This window comes from Papaver somniferum, chromosome 3 (genome assembly GCF_003573695.1).
Source record: "Papaver somniferum cultivar HN1 chromosome 3, ASM357369v1, whole genome shotgun sequence".
Classification (NCBI taxonomy): domain Eukaryota; kingdom Viridiplantae; phylum Streptophyta; class Magnoliopsida; order Ranunculales; family Papaveraceae; genus Papaver; species Papaver somniferum.
Window position 1 is genome coordinate 3,676,572 of NC_039360.1, and position 16,883 is coordinate 3,693,454.

Below are 16,883 nucleotides of genomic sequence, written 5' to 3' on the forward strand. Positions count from 1 at the left end.
ACAAGACACATATCTTCGTCACTTGTTTTCGGCTTTCCATTGGCAATATCCATATCCCTTTAGAAAAATAAAGACAATAATATAAGTTATGGAGAATAAATACTAAGAAAATAATTTCATTACTAAAAAGAATTTCAATAACTAATACATTAAAATCAACTGCCTAAGAAAAACAATCTCTAAAAAAAATATGAAAAAATGTTGTCACTTATTCAAACCAAACTACTACTCAATCTACTAAAAATAACTGATCATAAAAACAGATAAACTCAGATATCCTTGAGGAAGGAATCCATGTCTTCAAACTCATTTCCATCATTCTTGAAGTAAAAAATATCAAGATGAGCCATATCCATTGGTATGTCATATTGGGCAAAATTGGGTTCAGCCTTATTTTCCTTTCCTTTAATAGACGCCTGATAAAGATCAACAAGTTGCCTAGCAGTACGTCAAACATTTTCCCAGTTCCCTGGTGAACCACAACGGTGACAGAAAGATTCATGGTGCTTTGAATGGCTTTGCGAGCTTTTTTCTTTGTGTTTTGGGAACACATTCTTCTTGTCCTTCTGACGATGGGAATTATTACCAGTCTTCTTTTTGTTGGGCTTCTTAGGGCCTAACCAACGTCCGTGTCCTTTTCCACGGATTTCAGGAACATTGCCACGACTTTCTAAAGCGTTCACCTCTGGAGCAGCTGTTGAACCTGCTGGGTGACTTTGATGGTTCTTGAGTAATAACTCATTATTCTGCTCATCTATTAGAAGGAAATAGATAAGCTCGGAGTATTTCTTAAACCGCCTTTCACGATATTGTTGTTGAAGCAAAATGTTTGAAGCATGAAAGGTGGAGTAAGTCTTCTCCAAAAGATCAGCATCATTAATTGTTTCTCCGCATAGTTTTAAGCGAGATACAATTTGAAATAAACCGAGTTATATTCACTTACGCTTAATTTTAAAATCTTGTAAGCAGAGGTGCATACACTCATATCTAGCTCTTGGAAGGATGACCGTTTTTTGATGGTCAAACCTATCCTTCAGCTCTGTCCACAGAGTGTACAGGTCTTTCAACGTAAGATACTGGGACTTCAAAACTTCGTCTAAGTGATGACGAATAAAAATTAATGCTTTGGAGCGATCTTCGTAGGACTCCTTATTGTCCTTAGTAATAGTCTTATCAAGTGAGCTAGCACCCAGATGTACCTCTGCATCTAGAACCCAAGACAAGTAATTATTGCCGGATATGTCAAGGATTTTTAAGTTCACCTTTGAAAGAGTCGACATGATCTGAATATTAATAAAATAAAAAATGATTAGTATTTTATAAAATGATTGGTAGGTTACCCATGAGGCTCGTTGGTAGGCTAGCACAACAACCTGTTCAATTAATGTAGTAGTATGTCGTTGGAGCTTAGCTTGTTAGGCTTCCAACTAGTTTCATGTAATAATTGTTATCCAATAATATAATAATATTTAAAGATTAACTTGTTAAAAAAAAATAATAATAATAATAATAATAATAATAATGTTTAAGTATATTGGAAATAAGAGACAAACATAATAGAAGCAAAAGTATAGGAGAAGGAGAATCATAGAGTTCCATTCATTTCATTTGTCTTGTATACGTTATATACATAACACTAAATTCATATAGTAGTACAGGTGTTGGGATAATGTATGACATGTGTTTAGTGGGAAAAGAAAACAAAACATGTGTCTAGGAGAAAAGGGGAGGTGCACATGCACTTTGCCACATGTGGTCAGACATTATTCCCTACATATTCCTACAACACTCCCCCTTGGATGACCACCATTACAAACTAACTGCTTTGTCAAGACCTTGCCAGAAAATTTCGTCGAGGTAAACACTGGTCGAAGGAGAAAGACGATATTTGAGCTTCAGGAATGGTGTCAACTGTCAAGACTTTTCTCCTTTGTAGAACTGTGTCAGGGAAAATATTTTGCACAAAAACCTGAACACTCGTAAGGAGAATAACAACCTCAACCAGAGTTGTATTACTAGTGTTTTTGATGTCTCATTAAAAACTTTGCCGAGTAACAAAACCCCGTGGGAAAAAATAACCTGGTGAAGGAAAAGAGTACAACACACTTTTGGCGTCATCATTGTATCGTTGGATACTCCCCCGATGATGACATCCCCATGATTGCATTTCTTGTCTTAGAGTTGTCTCATTAAAACCTTTCCAAGTAACAAAATCCTATGAGAAAAAGTAACTTCGGTGAAGGAAAAGAGTTCAACATTCCACTAGATGTTTTCCCTGACATAGGAAAATTTCTTTAGTCCAATACATTTATGGGAGCTTGGACAATTCCATTAGTCCTATATGGTCGGACTTTTCATTTAGTCCAATGCAGTCAGACACTTCCTTTAGTCTTTTGTATTCATGCAAACACGGAAGTCGGACAATTACTTTAGTCCGGTGCATTTGGGAAATTCCTTTAGCCCTCTTTATGTCAACATCACATCGTTGGATTCTCCCCCTGATGTCGACATCTCCTCATGATTTGCATTTACGGTATTACTGTTGTCTCGTTAAAAACCTTGCCGAGTAACAAAACCCCGTGGGAAAAAGTAACCTCGAAGAAAGGAAAAAAGAGTTCAACGTACATTAGAAGCTCCCCCTGATGTAGGACAATTTCTTTAGTCCATAACGGTCATGGGAGTTTTAGACAATTTCTTTTGGTATTACGCATGCAATCACGAGTTTCAGACAATTCCTATAGTCATGTACTTTTCTCATGTAGTCATGGAAGTTCACACAGTTTATTTAGCCCTATACTTCTCACATGTTTTTCAAATGTGGACTTAGGTAATGACTTAGTAAATAAGTCTGCCACATTTTCGTCAGATTTTACTTTACCGACTTGAATGTTTAGAAGACATTGTTGTTGCTGATTGTAAAAGAACTTTGGTGTTATATGTTTCGTATTATCACCCTTAATATACCCTTACTTCATTTGTTCGATGCAAGATGCATTATCTTCATAAATGCAAGTTGTCTCTTCTATGGTAGAACTCAAACCACCGTCCCTCGAGTATATGTAATGATAGACCTTAACCATATACACTCACGAACCGCTTCATGCAAGGCAATGATCTCAGAGTGGTTCGTGGAGGTATTCACAAGGGTCTGCTTGGTCGATCTCCAAGATATCGCTGTATTCCCTATAGTGAACACGTATCCAGTTTGGGATCGACCTTTGTGTGGGTCTGAGAAGTACCCAACATCAGCAAAACCAACCAAAACATTATTTGAGGTTTCGGTGTAAGGAGTCGCAATTACATTAGCATATCTCCTTTCGTCTTCATTGGGATAAAACAAACCCAAGTCAATGGTTCCATTTAGGTATCTTAAGATTATTATTTATACCAATCCAATGACATTGCGTTGGTGCTGAGCTATATCTAGCTAACAAGTTCTTTGAGAACAAGATATTTGCTCGAGTACATTGCGTTTCTTTCCGCATTCACTAGAGGTCACATATATGTAATCAATTGATAACCTAGTGATATCTTCACCTTGTTGAGTTTCAAGGATATCCGTGCTAACCTCATTATGTCGTGATATAAGGTGCACGACATTTTTGGTACGTCCCTACTTGCACATATTGATCTTAGTTTTGCAGAAACTATGGCCTGTGTGGAGTGAATCAGAGACTACGAAAGATCAAAATGCACCACTTACCCCCATGAATATAATTTCAAAAGGTTTTTTCTTCTTTCCATGGTTAAATAGATTGTTTTGCAAATTCTTCTTTGGGGATTCGATCCACTAAGTAGCATATGCAATGCAGCCTACCAAGTAAAGTTTCTTTGAAAGACCCAATACAGTCTAACAAGTGAAGTTGCTTCGAAACACCCACCTGAGTTTCTTGTCTAGTTACTGATTGGCGTAACACACCATGATGGTGCAACATTGCACCCGGCCAGCCTCCAACTGGCTAATGCACCATGATTGTGCAACGTTCTGTCCTGGGTCAACATGTCCTTATCGCACAACACAAGCTTTGAGATGAAGATTCATCTCATGCCAATGACACATATTTGAGCATACGCCATGCAAAAAGTATGGGTGTTACAACACAACTCTCCGGGTTTTCGTTGGCTCCGGAATGTTATTCTTTATTGTTGGATTCTGTCTGCGAAGACTTTTGGTTGGTATCTCTCCCTAACTCGTTGTTTTCTATTTCTCGTACCTGGGATCTCCATATGCGGCATTAATTCGTTTAGTCATTCCATCACCAGGCCTCTTTCTTCCAGTATCACCTCATTCTAGTTGATTGTCTGCTCTGGTACCATCATGGTTCGTCTTTGTGCAGTAATTCTCTGCTCTGCTTTCTTTCTCGTAGGAAGTTATTTCTTTGCCAGATATGTTATTTTTCCTGCCTTTTCCCCCCATTGTGTAGTCATTCGGGCTTGGACGACGTATCTAGTCACGGCGTCTCTGGTTGTATGTCTTGAATCCTCTTTTCTTTGTTACAGTGTTGATCTGCATCGTTATTGCATGCATTGCTACTTTCGTTGGTCGATCCGACTTTAACATTCCACTTCGCGCTGGCCTTCCATTATTGTCTTCCGCATCATCGTCTCAGCTTTCTCCCTCCTGTTTTCCCTCTATAACTATGGATTTTCCTCCTGATGGGCGTCCCATGCTGATGGTATTTTCCTCCGACTACTAGCTTTCCCGTTGTATCATTCCTTCTAACATCATGACTTAACTTGTGAAGGTGTTGGGGGGTTTTCACTGAGATTGTTTTTGGTTCTTTTTACTCTTTATAGGTTCGTAAGTTTTTTCTTCTTTGCGTCTTCAACCAAGAAGGATCAAAGGAATTTTTCCCAATTGCATAGGGTTAGGTCGTAAGATTTCTTAGTCGGCGCCAAAAAGTAAATGCTTAAAAGCTAACGACTACACCAAAGTAGAGATAAACTCTATGACACCCCAAAGTTTTTTCTGGGGTTTAACTCAACCCCTGAGTCAAATTATGCACTAAAAATGCCTAGAACTTTGATATCAAAGTGTCATTAACACTTTTAGTTTTCTTTTATAATAAATGTTTGTGCCTAAATATAAATGCCTGCCCTAATTGAAATTTTAGGTGCCTTAATAGGTTGTCATTGAACTAAAACACCTCAAATGCACACATGTCAAGTAGAGAGGGTTGAGGGGCTAGTATTGTGGTGGCTAGTATCCGACTACTCTGGAAAGAGATACGATGTATCCTCCCGGTAGAAATAGGGAAATCATTTATCCGATTCGATGACTCTTGTAAACTTGGAAAATCTTGTGAAAATCTGAGTATTATGGTATCAGGCATATGCTCAGAATATCCGAAAAGCTTGATTCCTTATTTATCGATTGACGTATTGGGAAGTTAGAGCTTTCCAAGAGGGTCGTAAACCGACCCATTTGGAACAAATTTTTTTGGTCCGTCACAAACTCACTACTAAGCTAAAACATAAATAAATTCTAGAGAAAGAACTTGTGTTTCATTCATAGAATCTTCTAGTTGGGGTCTAGTTTATATAAAAAAACATGCTACTATTTGGGTGGTATTTATATTTTATAATAGGGGTCCAAAGAGAACGCGAATTTTATTTTAATCTCCATCTCATTTTTACTATCATCGCTAAGTCATAATTCTCAATATTTTGAAACCCTAAACCACCATTTTAAAGAGATTTTAGATAGAATACCAAGGTTTTGAATAATGTTTTTTTTTTTTTTTCTTTTGTACTTGTCACCAAAACAGTCTTTTTGTAACTTGGTCAAGAGTGATAATTTTTTTCCCATATATAATATTGGAACAATTCATTTTATAGACACAGAGAAAAGAGGTCATCGATTTAATCACATAATAAAATTTTCAACAACATTAAGGTATTTTTTTTTGACCCTAAGTACTTGTATAAATCTAGGGAGATGATTTATTTTTACTCCAAAAGTTTGTTTTACATCATGTCTGTTTCACGCTTCCATTTTGTAGTAATACTAATTATCCTAAATTTTTTCCAACTGACCAAAACATGCAACCTTCGCCTCATATGAAACACTTTTCTGATGATTTAATACATTTGTTATTTCTATTTGATTTTCTATTTGATTTTCTGCTTTTGGTTCCAGTTCAATGCTAGACCACCCCCATCCGCATCCCGACAACATGATTCACTATCCTGAACAAACTCAGTCAGCTATACCAGTCTTATTACTGATCCAATCATCATCCTAACAACACGATTATTATCTCACTCAGAAAAGAAAAAATATGGGATCAGACCCTTACTAGTGGGACTCGATCCCCTATTTTCTGAACCTCGCTATGGATCATATGAGGTGTGTTATCCGTTGAATTGTTTTACTGGTAAAAAATAAATAAATAAAGAGAACTTAGCTCGGGGGACTCGAAACGTTGCTGAAACCCCTAGAAGTCTTATCCTAATTCCCCCCTTATGTTGGGAACCATTCTCCTAAATTGCATCAGGAAGACAATCAAAGCAAAAACAAAGGCATGCATGTACAAAACTTCATCCATAGTCGAAGCACAATTGATAAAAAGCAACACAACATGCATGGAAAAATGATTCAGGAAAAGCAAGAAAGCAAAGAAATTACTAACCTCTTGGCAAAGACGAGGCGAAACAAAGAAGAAACTTCCCAATTTCAGGCAAAAAAGATGAACAACTGAGAGAGACGGAGAAATTCTCTCAAAAATACAGAAGAGGAGAGCGACAGTGGGAGAAGAAAAGGTGATTAATGTTTTATGCTTCCTTAAAGTCTTCCTCTTATAGGTGGCTGGGAAATCCAAAATTATAGTTGTCCCTGAATCCAAGGAGTAATTATTATATGGAGTACAAGTGGAGACTACCAAAACCATACGTGCAAAAGTGACAGCTTAAAAGAAGATTTTATTTCTCATCATATCCGGGATGAATATGAAAGAAAATGGGAAACTGTGAATAGCAATTTCTCTTTCAAACGCGTCACGATATTGGCGTCCCTATGCAAGATAGCGAAATAGCCCCAATGATATACGGGATGCTGAGGAGTAACAGATCCCTTCTCAATCCACTTTATCTTATCTTGAGGAGGCTTACCTCGACGGTGAAGATGAAAGACTATGCCTTAGACTAAGGATATGGCAGCTGGCGAGGGGACAAAGGCAGTTGACATATCTAATCAACATTAATTGAAATAAAGCAAATCCTTAGCGTGTGGTTAGGAATGAGATGGAAGGGTCTGACTGGAGACGTCTCGCGGCGAACGAAGGTACAATTTGACCGAAGTTTGGGCAATCTTTGAGGGCACATGGGCTAATGAGGTGGCCGAATCTGGTTCGAGAAGGATGCGGTTGACGAAGGTACCATATGTACGGAGGATACATCAGAACTCGATGAGCCTAAAGACAACGAAGATGTCCCTGAGACCGAAGAGACTATAAATAGAGAGCTTCACCAACACATAAGGGGCTCAATTCATCAAGGAAGATCTAGTCTTAAGCTTATACCTCTTTGATGTCTACAACTTAAGTATTTACTTCAACTTGAGTTATATTTATTACTTTGGGAAGCATTTAAGATCCTCGTAACACCACAATATAATACAAAATCATCACTCATTACCCCTTGGACGTAGACAAATGTCGAACCACGTAAATCATTGTGTCTCTTGATAACTTAACACCACTTACATATTTGAGTATTTATTGTTATCTTGAGTATATTTTATTATTTAGCTTTATCAGTTCAACTGAGATATTGTTACTCCTTAGTATTGGATTCTCAGAACTGTTCATATCACGTAGGCTATGGGAAAAATAGTAGTCACATTTCCAAACATGAATTAAAAGAGAATGTGAATTTTCATCCATCTCATCTTTGCTATCATCGTTAAGTTATAGTTCTCAATATTTTGAAACCGTAAACCACCCTTTTTAAGAGGTTTCAGATAGAATACCAATATTTTGGATTTTTTTTTTCTTTTTGATTTCACCACATTCATTCTTGTCACACAAACAATCTTTTTACAACTTGGCCACATATTTTATCATCATAACAAAATTTTCAACAATGTTAAGGTATTTTTCTTTTTGAGACCCTAAGTACCTATATAAATCTAGGGAGATAATTGCTTTTTACTCCAAGAGTTTGTTTTATACAGCATGCGGTCTATTTCACGCTTCCATTTTGTAATAATAATTATTATCCTAAACTTTTTCCAACTGTTCGTGCAACATCGCCTTACATGAAACACTTTTCTGATGAATTTAATGTTTTTTTTTTCCTTTTTTGATCCCGCACATCAAGGCCTACTTTCCTGAACAAACCCAGCCAGCTAGACCATCCCGTTGTTGATCCAACCGTCGTCCCAACAACATGATTCACTCTCCTCAACAAACTCACCCCCAACTATAAATCTAGGGAGATGATTACCTTTTACTCCAAGAGTTTGTTTTACATCCTGTCTATTTCACGCTTCCATTTGATGTAGTAATAATAATTATCCTAAACTTTTTCCAATTGACCCAAACGTGCAACCGTTGCCTTACACGAAACATTTTTTTGATAAATTTAATGTTTTTTCTTTTTATCCCGCACATCACGACCTATTCTCTTAAACAAACCCAACCAACCAGACCAGCCCCAATATTTATCCAACTGCCATCCTCCAACATGATTGACTCTCCTGAACAAACTCGACCAGTTATATCGGTCACATTATTGATCCAACCATCATCCCAACAACACGATTCTTACCTCACTCAGAAAAGAGAAAATATGGGATCGAACCGATGGGCCCTTATTAGTAGGTATCGATCCCCTACTTAGCTCGGGGTATAACATAAGAAATTATTAATGGTATGTTGGGCACGGCTACGATGTGGTTGGGCCACATACTTCAAGTATGTGGCCCCTCTTTAAATGCTGACACCTCATAAGTAGGAAATTTTTTGGAAAACTGTTTTATTACCTAACTGTTTTGCTTTTATCTTTTCTCAACTTCCAACTTTTTCTCAAAAAGTGAAACAGTTAAGGGTATTTAGAGGGGCAGGTGTTTTGGTTGAATAGGTGTCAAAAAAATAAAGAGGGGCCACATACAAAATGGATGTGGTCCGACCACATCGTAGCCAGGGCGGTTGGGCGACTCGAAACGTTGCTCGCTGAAACCCCTAGGGGGCTTAACCTAATTTCCCCTTCTGTTGGTTCCCATTTCTTCTTGTCTTGCGTTTCCTCACTCTGCTGTCTAGGGTTTAAGGACTTTGGAATTAGGGTTTATGCTTCTTCAATGGCAGGTCCAAGTCTCATTCACAACCATTGATTTCCAAACAAGAATTTCTACTAGTATGTGGCGAAACATTTCAAAAGGAGCAGTGACTTCAAGGAAACTAATGAAATCATTTGGAAATTCCATCATACAGGTAAATAATAACACACATTCAGATTTGATTCCGATTCATCACAATGGAAAATCCTGTTCTCAGTGGTTTAGGTTTAATAATGCCTCATTTAGTTTTTCTGAGATGTTGAGTCGTCCTAAAGGTTATGCTAGTGTTGCCAAGGCCATTCCGAAAAGCGATACTGAGGATGATATAGAAATCAAGGAATTGGTGGGAGAGAAGGGTCGAGAGGGATCGAAAATGGTGTCTGGAATCGGAAATTATAAGTATCGTTTACTTAGACGGAGACAGATTAAGATTGAGACGGAAGCGTGGACACAAGCGACGAATGAGTACAAGGATCTTCTTGCAGAGATGTGTCAGCATAAATTGGCACCAAATCTGCCATACATGAAGTCATTGTTTCTTGGTTGGTTTGAGCCGTTTCGTGATTGCATTGCTAATGAACAGGAGTTGTGTAAACAAGAGAACAAAAGGGCTAATTATGCGCGTTATTTTGGTCAGTTGCCGGCTGATATGATGGCGGTTATTACAATGCATAAGTTGATGGGATTGATGATGACATCGGATTATCATGGTAGTGCTAGGGTGGTTCCAGCTGCTTGTGTTATTGGTGAAGCCATTGAAAATGAGGTTAGGATATATAATTTTTTGGAAAAAACAAGAAAGAAGAAGTTGGACGAAGAAGATAAAGCGAAAGAAGGCGGCGAAGCTGATCCTGAAGCCATAAAGCAAGCACATTTGAGGAAAAAAGTAACGAATTTGATGAAAAAGCAAAAGCTACGGCAAGTGAAGCACATAGTAGAGGGACAAGAGGGTTTCAAGCCATGGGGACAGGATGCTCAAGCTAAGGTTGGGAGCCGTTTGATTGAATTGTTGGTTCGGTCAGCTTATATACAACCACCTATCGATCGATTAGATTATGGTCCACCTGATATTCGACCAGCATTTAAGCATTTTGTCAAAGTCGGAAAGAAAGATGCACAAGGATCTAGTAGAAGGTATGGAATTATTGAGTGTGACCCTCTGGTTCGCCAGGGAATGGAAAGAACAGCAAGGCACATGGTGATTCCTTATATGCCCATGTTGGTGCCACCAGAAAATTGGATCAGGTATGACAAAGGGGCATATTTGTTTCTACCATCTTATGTGATGCGCACACATGGATCAAGGCAGCAGCGTGAAGCAGTCAAGAAAACACCACAGAAGCAGCTTGATTCAGTATTTGAGGCCCTGAATATCCTTGGGAATACAAAGTGGCGGGTGAACAAGGTGTTACTTGACGTAGTTGACCGTATATGGGCTAAAGGAGGCAAAGATGCTGGTTTAGTTGAACGTGCCGATGTGCCTCTACCAGAGAAACCGACAATAGAAGATGAAGAGGCACTCAAGATCTGGAGACAGAAATTGAAAGGCATCAAGAAAGAGAACAGTGAAAGGTATTCTCAACGGTGTGATGTGGAACTCAAACTTGCTGTAGCCCACAAAATGAAGGCCGAGGATGGTTTCTACTATCCACACAACCTTGATTTCCGAGGACGGGCATATCCCATGCACGCGTACTTAAACCATCTTGGATCAGATTTATGCCGGGGTATCCTTGAATTTGCGGAGGGACGCCCTCTTGGAAATTCAGGTTTGCGGTGGTTGAAAATACATCTGGCCAATTTGTATGCTACTGGTGGTGTTGATAAACTATCTTATGAGAGTCGAATAGCTTTTACAGAGAGCAACTTGGATAACATATTTGATTCTGCAGACAGACCACTCGAGGGTAACCAGTGGTGGTTGAAGGCAGAGGATCCATTCCAATGCTTGGCAGTTTGCATCAATCTGTCAGAAGCATTGAGAAGCTCTTCACCAGAAGCTACTATATCACATATTCCTGTACACCAAGATGGTTCATGTAACGGCTTACAACACTATGCTGCTCTCGGAAGAGATAAATTGGGAGCAGCTGCAGTAAATTTATTTGCTGGAGAAAAACCATCAGATGTTTACTCAGGCATTGCCGAGAGAGTTCGTGAAATTATGCAGGAGGATGCCCAGAAAGATCCTGGTGCTTACCTGAACGCATTGCATGCCAAACTGTTAATTGAAAAGGGGTTGGTGAACAGGAAATTGGTGAAGCAGACTGTGATGACATCAGTGTATGGTGTTACTTATGTAGGTGCCCGTGATCAGATCAATAGGAGGTTAAAGGAACATGATCCAGCCACTGATAATAAAGAGCAGTTTACTCTAGCTTGTTATGCAGCAAAAGTCACCTTAACTGCCTTAGAGGAAATGTTTGAAGCCGCACGTCGTATCATGAAGTGGCTTAGTGATTGTGCAAAAGTGATTGCCTCGGAAAACCATCCAGTGGAATGGATCACTCCTCTTGGACTTCCTGTTGTCCAGCCGTACCGCAGACTGCGAAGGCATAATATTAAAACTTCCCTTCAAGTTTTAACTTTACAACGGGAAACTGACAATGTCATGATTCAGAAGCAGAGAACAGCTTTTCCACCGAATTTCGTCCATTCCCTTGATGGGTCCCATATGATGATGACAGTACTTGCTTGCAAGAGAGCTGGGATAAACTTTGCAGGAGTTCACGACTCATATTGGACGCATGCATGTGATGTCGATGAAATGAACAGGATACTCCGTGAAGAATTTGTCGAACTCTATGAGCAACCTATACTAGAAAACTTACTGGCGAGTTTCCAGAAATGTTTTCCTACAGTGGAATTTCCTCCTTTACCAGAGCGCGGAGACTTGGATTTAAAAGAAGTTCTAAAGTCACCATTTTTCTTCAACTAAGATGCAGTAGCCAATGCAGTATAGTTTGGAGTTGATATGTAAAATTGGTGCTTGACATATTCTACTATCTATATGGGGATACATTTATGGGTCTTTACAAGTGGCCTGAAGAGAATATTCTCTTGTCCGCCTTATGAGATTAAAGTTTGAAGTGTCAAGGAATGCAAGTTTATGGACTCCAGAGATTGAGTTGAGAAATTTAGGGTTATGCATACATCTGGCATAGAGGCTAATCTGCCACAAGACTTTAAAGATAAGCTTGGTGGTGGAGTGGAATTCCCAACATTCTCAAACTTGTGACAACCATAACCATCTAAATTGACAGAAGTACGCTCGGGTCCTAGTGATCGAATTGGTAACATTTCAGCGCAGCTTGTTAGTTGGTAGTCTTGGAGTGGCGATGGGGGAATCTTTGAGCAAATATCAGGTGAGTTTTCATAAATTTTTTGTGTTCTCTTTGATCTATATGATTATTTATATAAGTGTATATACAAAGTCAATTATGCAGAGTGAAATATTTGAAATATTATTGGCCAGTTCTGGTAGTTTGGCGTTTGTCAGTAAATTTTTATTCCGTTTATTTCAGTAATTACTTGGGGTTTTTCCCACTCAAATATGAAGATATGTTTCATTTTAAAAATCTTCAGATGAATGTTTGGATCGCCTTGGATTCGAAATTGAGTCAAGGCCATTTGGCTGATTTGCGATACTCTTGGGAGTTTAACAACCATGTTAAGGGTAATGGTTAAACTCATTTATTGTTTTATATTTGATTACTGCTGAAAATCAGGTTTTGAGCTCTTTTCTCAATCTGTTTTCGGCTTTATAGTAATTAAGTCAAATCTGAGTGTGTTTTATCTTTTATTGTACAGAGGTGGCAGGCCAGGTCTGGGAGATCTTGAGTGACAATCCACTCGTTGATTTCATAACGTAGCATCTAGCAACTCACTAAGAAGAAGTTCGATATAGGTATTCATTCTCCCTAAATAAGGCCATTTATTCGTGTTCTCGTGTATACAACCTGTCTCCAAGTGTATCATTCAATATCTGAACTTCAGTTCTGGTAGTGAAGGTGATTCTTGCGAGTATAAACCTATCACGAGTGTGTCAACTCTATCCCTGATTATCAGTTGTAGATACTGTTATTCCCGACTATATCAAATTTGAATTTTCACATAAAAACCTTTCAGCTTTTTAATTCATTGCCTGCCTAAGTATCGTAATGTGACACTGTCACTTCAGGTGAGTGTGCTTCTAATTTTTCTATTGGTTTGAGCACGGATGGAATTCACGACGTTCTGCCATTGAGGCTGAGTGGATCGATTCTCTTCACACAAAATTTCCCTTTTGAATCTTCAAAATGTGTTGGAGACATTCTGAATTATTGCTCACCCAGTCAGAGGAGTACCATAAATCTTGCTCAGAGGGTAAGGAGTACCATCTCTTGGTTCAAAGAAGGTTGCATCACACACGGGAGAATAAGGTGACTGGGATGCCAGTACAAATTATTTTCCCTTCATGAAACTATCATATGATTTTGAGTCGTCCCTGCTCCATGACAATATAGTCGTACCATCCACCTATCACCAATGTATGAAGGCTATTCATGAAGGTAAAGTAATTCGTATAATGGAACCTATCACCTGTCATATGATTGCATTTCAGTCAACATTCTCCTGTGTATGATGCAACCTTCTTAAAACCAAGAGATGGTACTCTTAACCCTCCGAGCAAGATTTACAGTACTCCATTGCCTTGATGGGCATCAATTCAGAACTCTGCTGATCTACCGTCTCCAATGCATTCTGAAGATTCAAGGGGAAGAAAAAAGTAGTTTCGAAGAGCATGTTTAATTTTCAGCCTTCTATTTCTGACATTCACCAGCAACATCTCTACTCTCCAAATCTACACAAGTTACTCTCTTATGCTAAAACTAGCTCTTCTCCTCTTTTGCGGCTGGCGAATACTTGAACGGTTCTTAGGCAAGTGTTTGATATCAATCTCTTGTAACCCTATAAACCCTAACTTCAATATCCTTCACTTAAAGACAGATGAAAATTCCAGAGAAAGCATGGGAACAAGCTGGACGAAAGAGTATAAGGGCCTTTTTTTTTTGTGGGTTCTCGCCTTTAGATGATTTCTGATGCTCTCCTCCCGTCTCTTTCTTACCTGAAAGGCTGAAACCATGTAGATGAATCCTGACATCGAATTTTTGTACCTTAAGACGGAACCTTTTATTTTATTGTACTCTATTAACCTCTATTTGTCATCTGTAGCTTGCAAGTTGGAGTGTGAAGGTGGAGTATGCCAGATGTGATAGCTTAAAAAAAAGTGTACATGCCAGATGTGATGGCAGCATTGTGACTGCATGGTTGGTATTGGAGCGGGGTTGCAATTGAAATTGGATACTTAATTTAGCTTGTTCAAGGAGAAATTGGGTATGGTATGGTAAGTGATGCTCTTTCGTACAAGTTTCCTTCTGCATTTGCGCGGATGAATCATTTGAGCGGAGGACCATTATTCAGAATTATGCTCGAGGTACAAGTCATTTACTGGTATTTGTTCTTTACCTATTTTTTTGCTTTAAAATTTATCAAATTTGAGTTTCAGTGAAGCTCACATTAACTTCTTTTAATATTCCTACCAGATTGGCGTTAAAATGATCACAAGGGATTGCTCACTAAACGTTGGACACCTTCCCATCAACATGCAGCTACTCTGACGCCGTCTAAGATAAAAGTTATAGAAAGGTATTCTTTTGCTTTGCATGGTGATTGTATCCAGTAAGATAAAAGTTATAGAAAGAAAAGTTGTTTCCAGTTCCCTGATAGAGATATTAAGAGTACATCAGTCTTTATAGAATTTGGAGTTTCCCAACACAGGCTAAACTATTTAACAACAAGTTTGGGCTTATGTGCCTCTTCTTCGTCTCCACTTTGACGATATCAGGACTTCATCTTTCTCTGTTCATAGCATCTTCATAGTAGCCATGTTCTGAAATAAGTGTCTTTGTTTGTGGTTTTATAATTTTTACCACCACTATTTTGCATTCCTATTAACATGACCACACCAATTTTTTATGCGATTAACCGTCGATACTTAGAAGACACGTAGGGTCACTCCATCAAGTTGGCAAGAGTGTCATGGTAATGTACTGAGGTGCGGGGAGGAATCATAATGGGTCATTTGACTCCTTTCCAGACCTCCAAACTTAGAGTCGTCTCTGATGATTATGTGTTGAGTTTTTGGAATGCCCCCAGGGTTGGATTTCTTTGCACCTCCAAATGCTTGACATAAGCAAAGCAATTATCTGAAAAGTTAGGATTATATAGTTTAAGTCATATCATATTGTTTAAGGTCAATTATTGTTTGGCTATACATGCGAATGTCTGAATCATTGAACGAATGAATGTGACTTTTAGTTGGTCCCAAATGGTGCATAATCATAATGGGTTTCTTATACACATTATAGTGTTTGTTTTAAACTCTGTAGGGATTCTCCACCGCTCTTCTTCTTGTGACACAATGGATTGATCTTGTCTCTTATATTATATATAAGCAGATATTTTGTTGTCCTAGGACCATATAAACAAGCAATGTATAAAAAAATCAATGAGATGGTGCAGAAATATGTAATGCAGTTAATTGATAATGATTGTTTTAACACTGTCCACGACAAATAATAGAGTAATATTTAGGTCGATGTCGGATATTAGAATTCTGTCGTATTATCTCTCTTCTTTTATTCCAACCTAATCTGATCTCATTCACTACTGGAGCATACTTCATTTAGTATGGTGTGCATTCTTAACTAAAGGCCGATTGCACATGGATACCCGTGCTTAGGAGCATCTGGGCGGTTGTTCCCCAACTTGTCAATGGGGGTGGCCTATCTTTTCTATCTTTTAATTCATTGTTTGCTTCCTGTATGCTCCTTCCAAAATAAATACTTTGATCCTTCCAGAATTAATGATATGCTTACGCTTGATGTGGGGCGTAGTTATAAAGAGCGCTCAGAATGGGCGTAGTTTTAATTCACGCCTGATGTCTAGGCCTTCACCCCATACATGCGCAACTTTAATCTGCGCCTGAATTTCGAACGTAACTTGAATGTTCGCTCCCTTTGAAACGTAATTTATAACTTCGCCTCACCTCTAACGCAATCTATACTTACGCCCGACCAAAATCAAACTAAAGACCAAATGTAGTTCGGTTTTTGGTTTTAGTCTGGTATTTGATCTTCACTCCGTTCGATAGTGATTAGTTTTTTGACCAAATATTTGGTTTTGGTCGTCGACTGTGGTTGTTCTTAGACCGTTTGTTATTTGTGGTCATTACAGGTTACAGTTGAATTTGGTAACCCGCTATTAGCAGTCTTGCTATTATATCTTCTTAAATTTATTTATTTAGGTATTTATTCCTCTTTATTATATTTAGTGTAAAAGCTGTTGACACTTTAGAGGTCAATTTAGACCAAGTTAATTGCAAATTGGGTATGTGGCTGCAAAATGTGTTTACTAATGGAAGAATATTCTTCTGTGGATCAATCAAGGTGCACGCGGCAGTCAGTGATGTTAGTGTTTGGAATCTTTAGACAAAATATTATTTTCCTTCCTAGTGATAATTGGATTTTTCTCTTTAAATTAGATTTGTAAATTAACTTGTAAT

General features: G+C 38.4%; 2 protein-coding genes across 3 annotated transcripts; one reads left to right on the forward strand and one right to left on the reverse strand.

The window, feature by feature from the left end:
* Positions 1–269: 269 nt before the first annotated feature.
* On the reverse strand, positions 270–1,280 carry LOC113358931. Its single transcript, XM_026602640.1, has 3 exons — positions 944–1,280; positions 552–754; positions 270–416 (listed from the first exon to the last, which is right to left on the reverse strand). Exons 1-3 carry the CDS (start codon positions 1,278–1,280, stop codon positions 270–272), a joined length of 687 nt encoding a protein of 228 aa, XP_026458425.1.
* Positions 1,281–9,224: 7,944 nt separating this feature from the next.
* LOC113355169 (DNA-directed RNA polymerase 2, chloroplastic/mitochondrial-like) lies at positions 9,225–15,329 on the forward strand. Of its 2 annotated transcripts, none has more exons than XM_026597958.1 (5): positions 9,225–12,642; positions 12,863–12,953; positions 13,088–13,184; positions 14,492–14,753; positions 14,863–15,329. In XM_026597958.1, exon 1 carries the CDS (start codon positions 9,288–9,290, stop codon positions 12,213–12,215), a length of 2,928 nt encoding a protein of 975 aa, XP_026453743.1. In that variant the 5' UTR covers positions 9,225–9,287; the 3' UTR covers positions 12,216–12,642; positions 12,863–12,953; positions 13,088–13,184; positions 14,492–14,753; positions 14,863–15,329. The 2 variants fall into 2 exon arrangements, with proteins under 2 accessions (XP_026453743.1, XP_026453744.1); XM_026597959.1 differs by having other exon boundaries at positions 14,492–14,770; positions 14,863–15,034.
* The last annotated feature ends 1,554 nt before the right edge of the window (positions 15,330–16,883 follow it).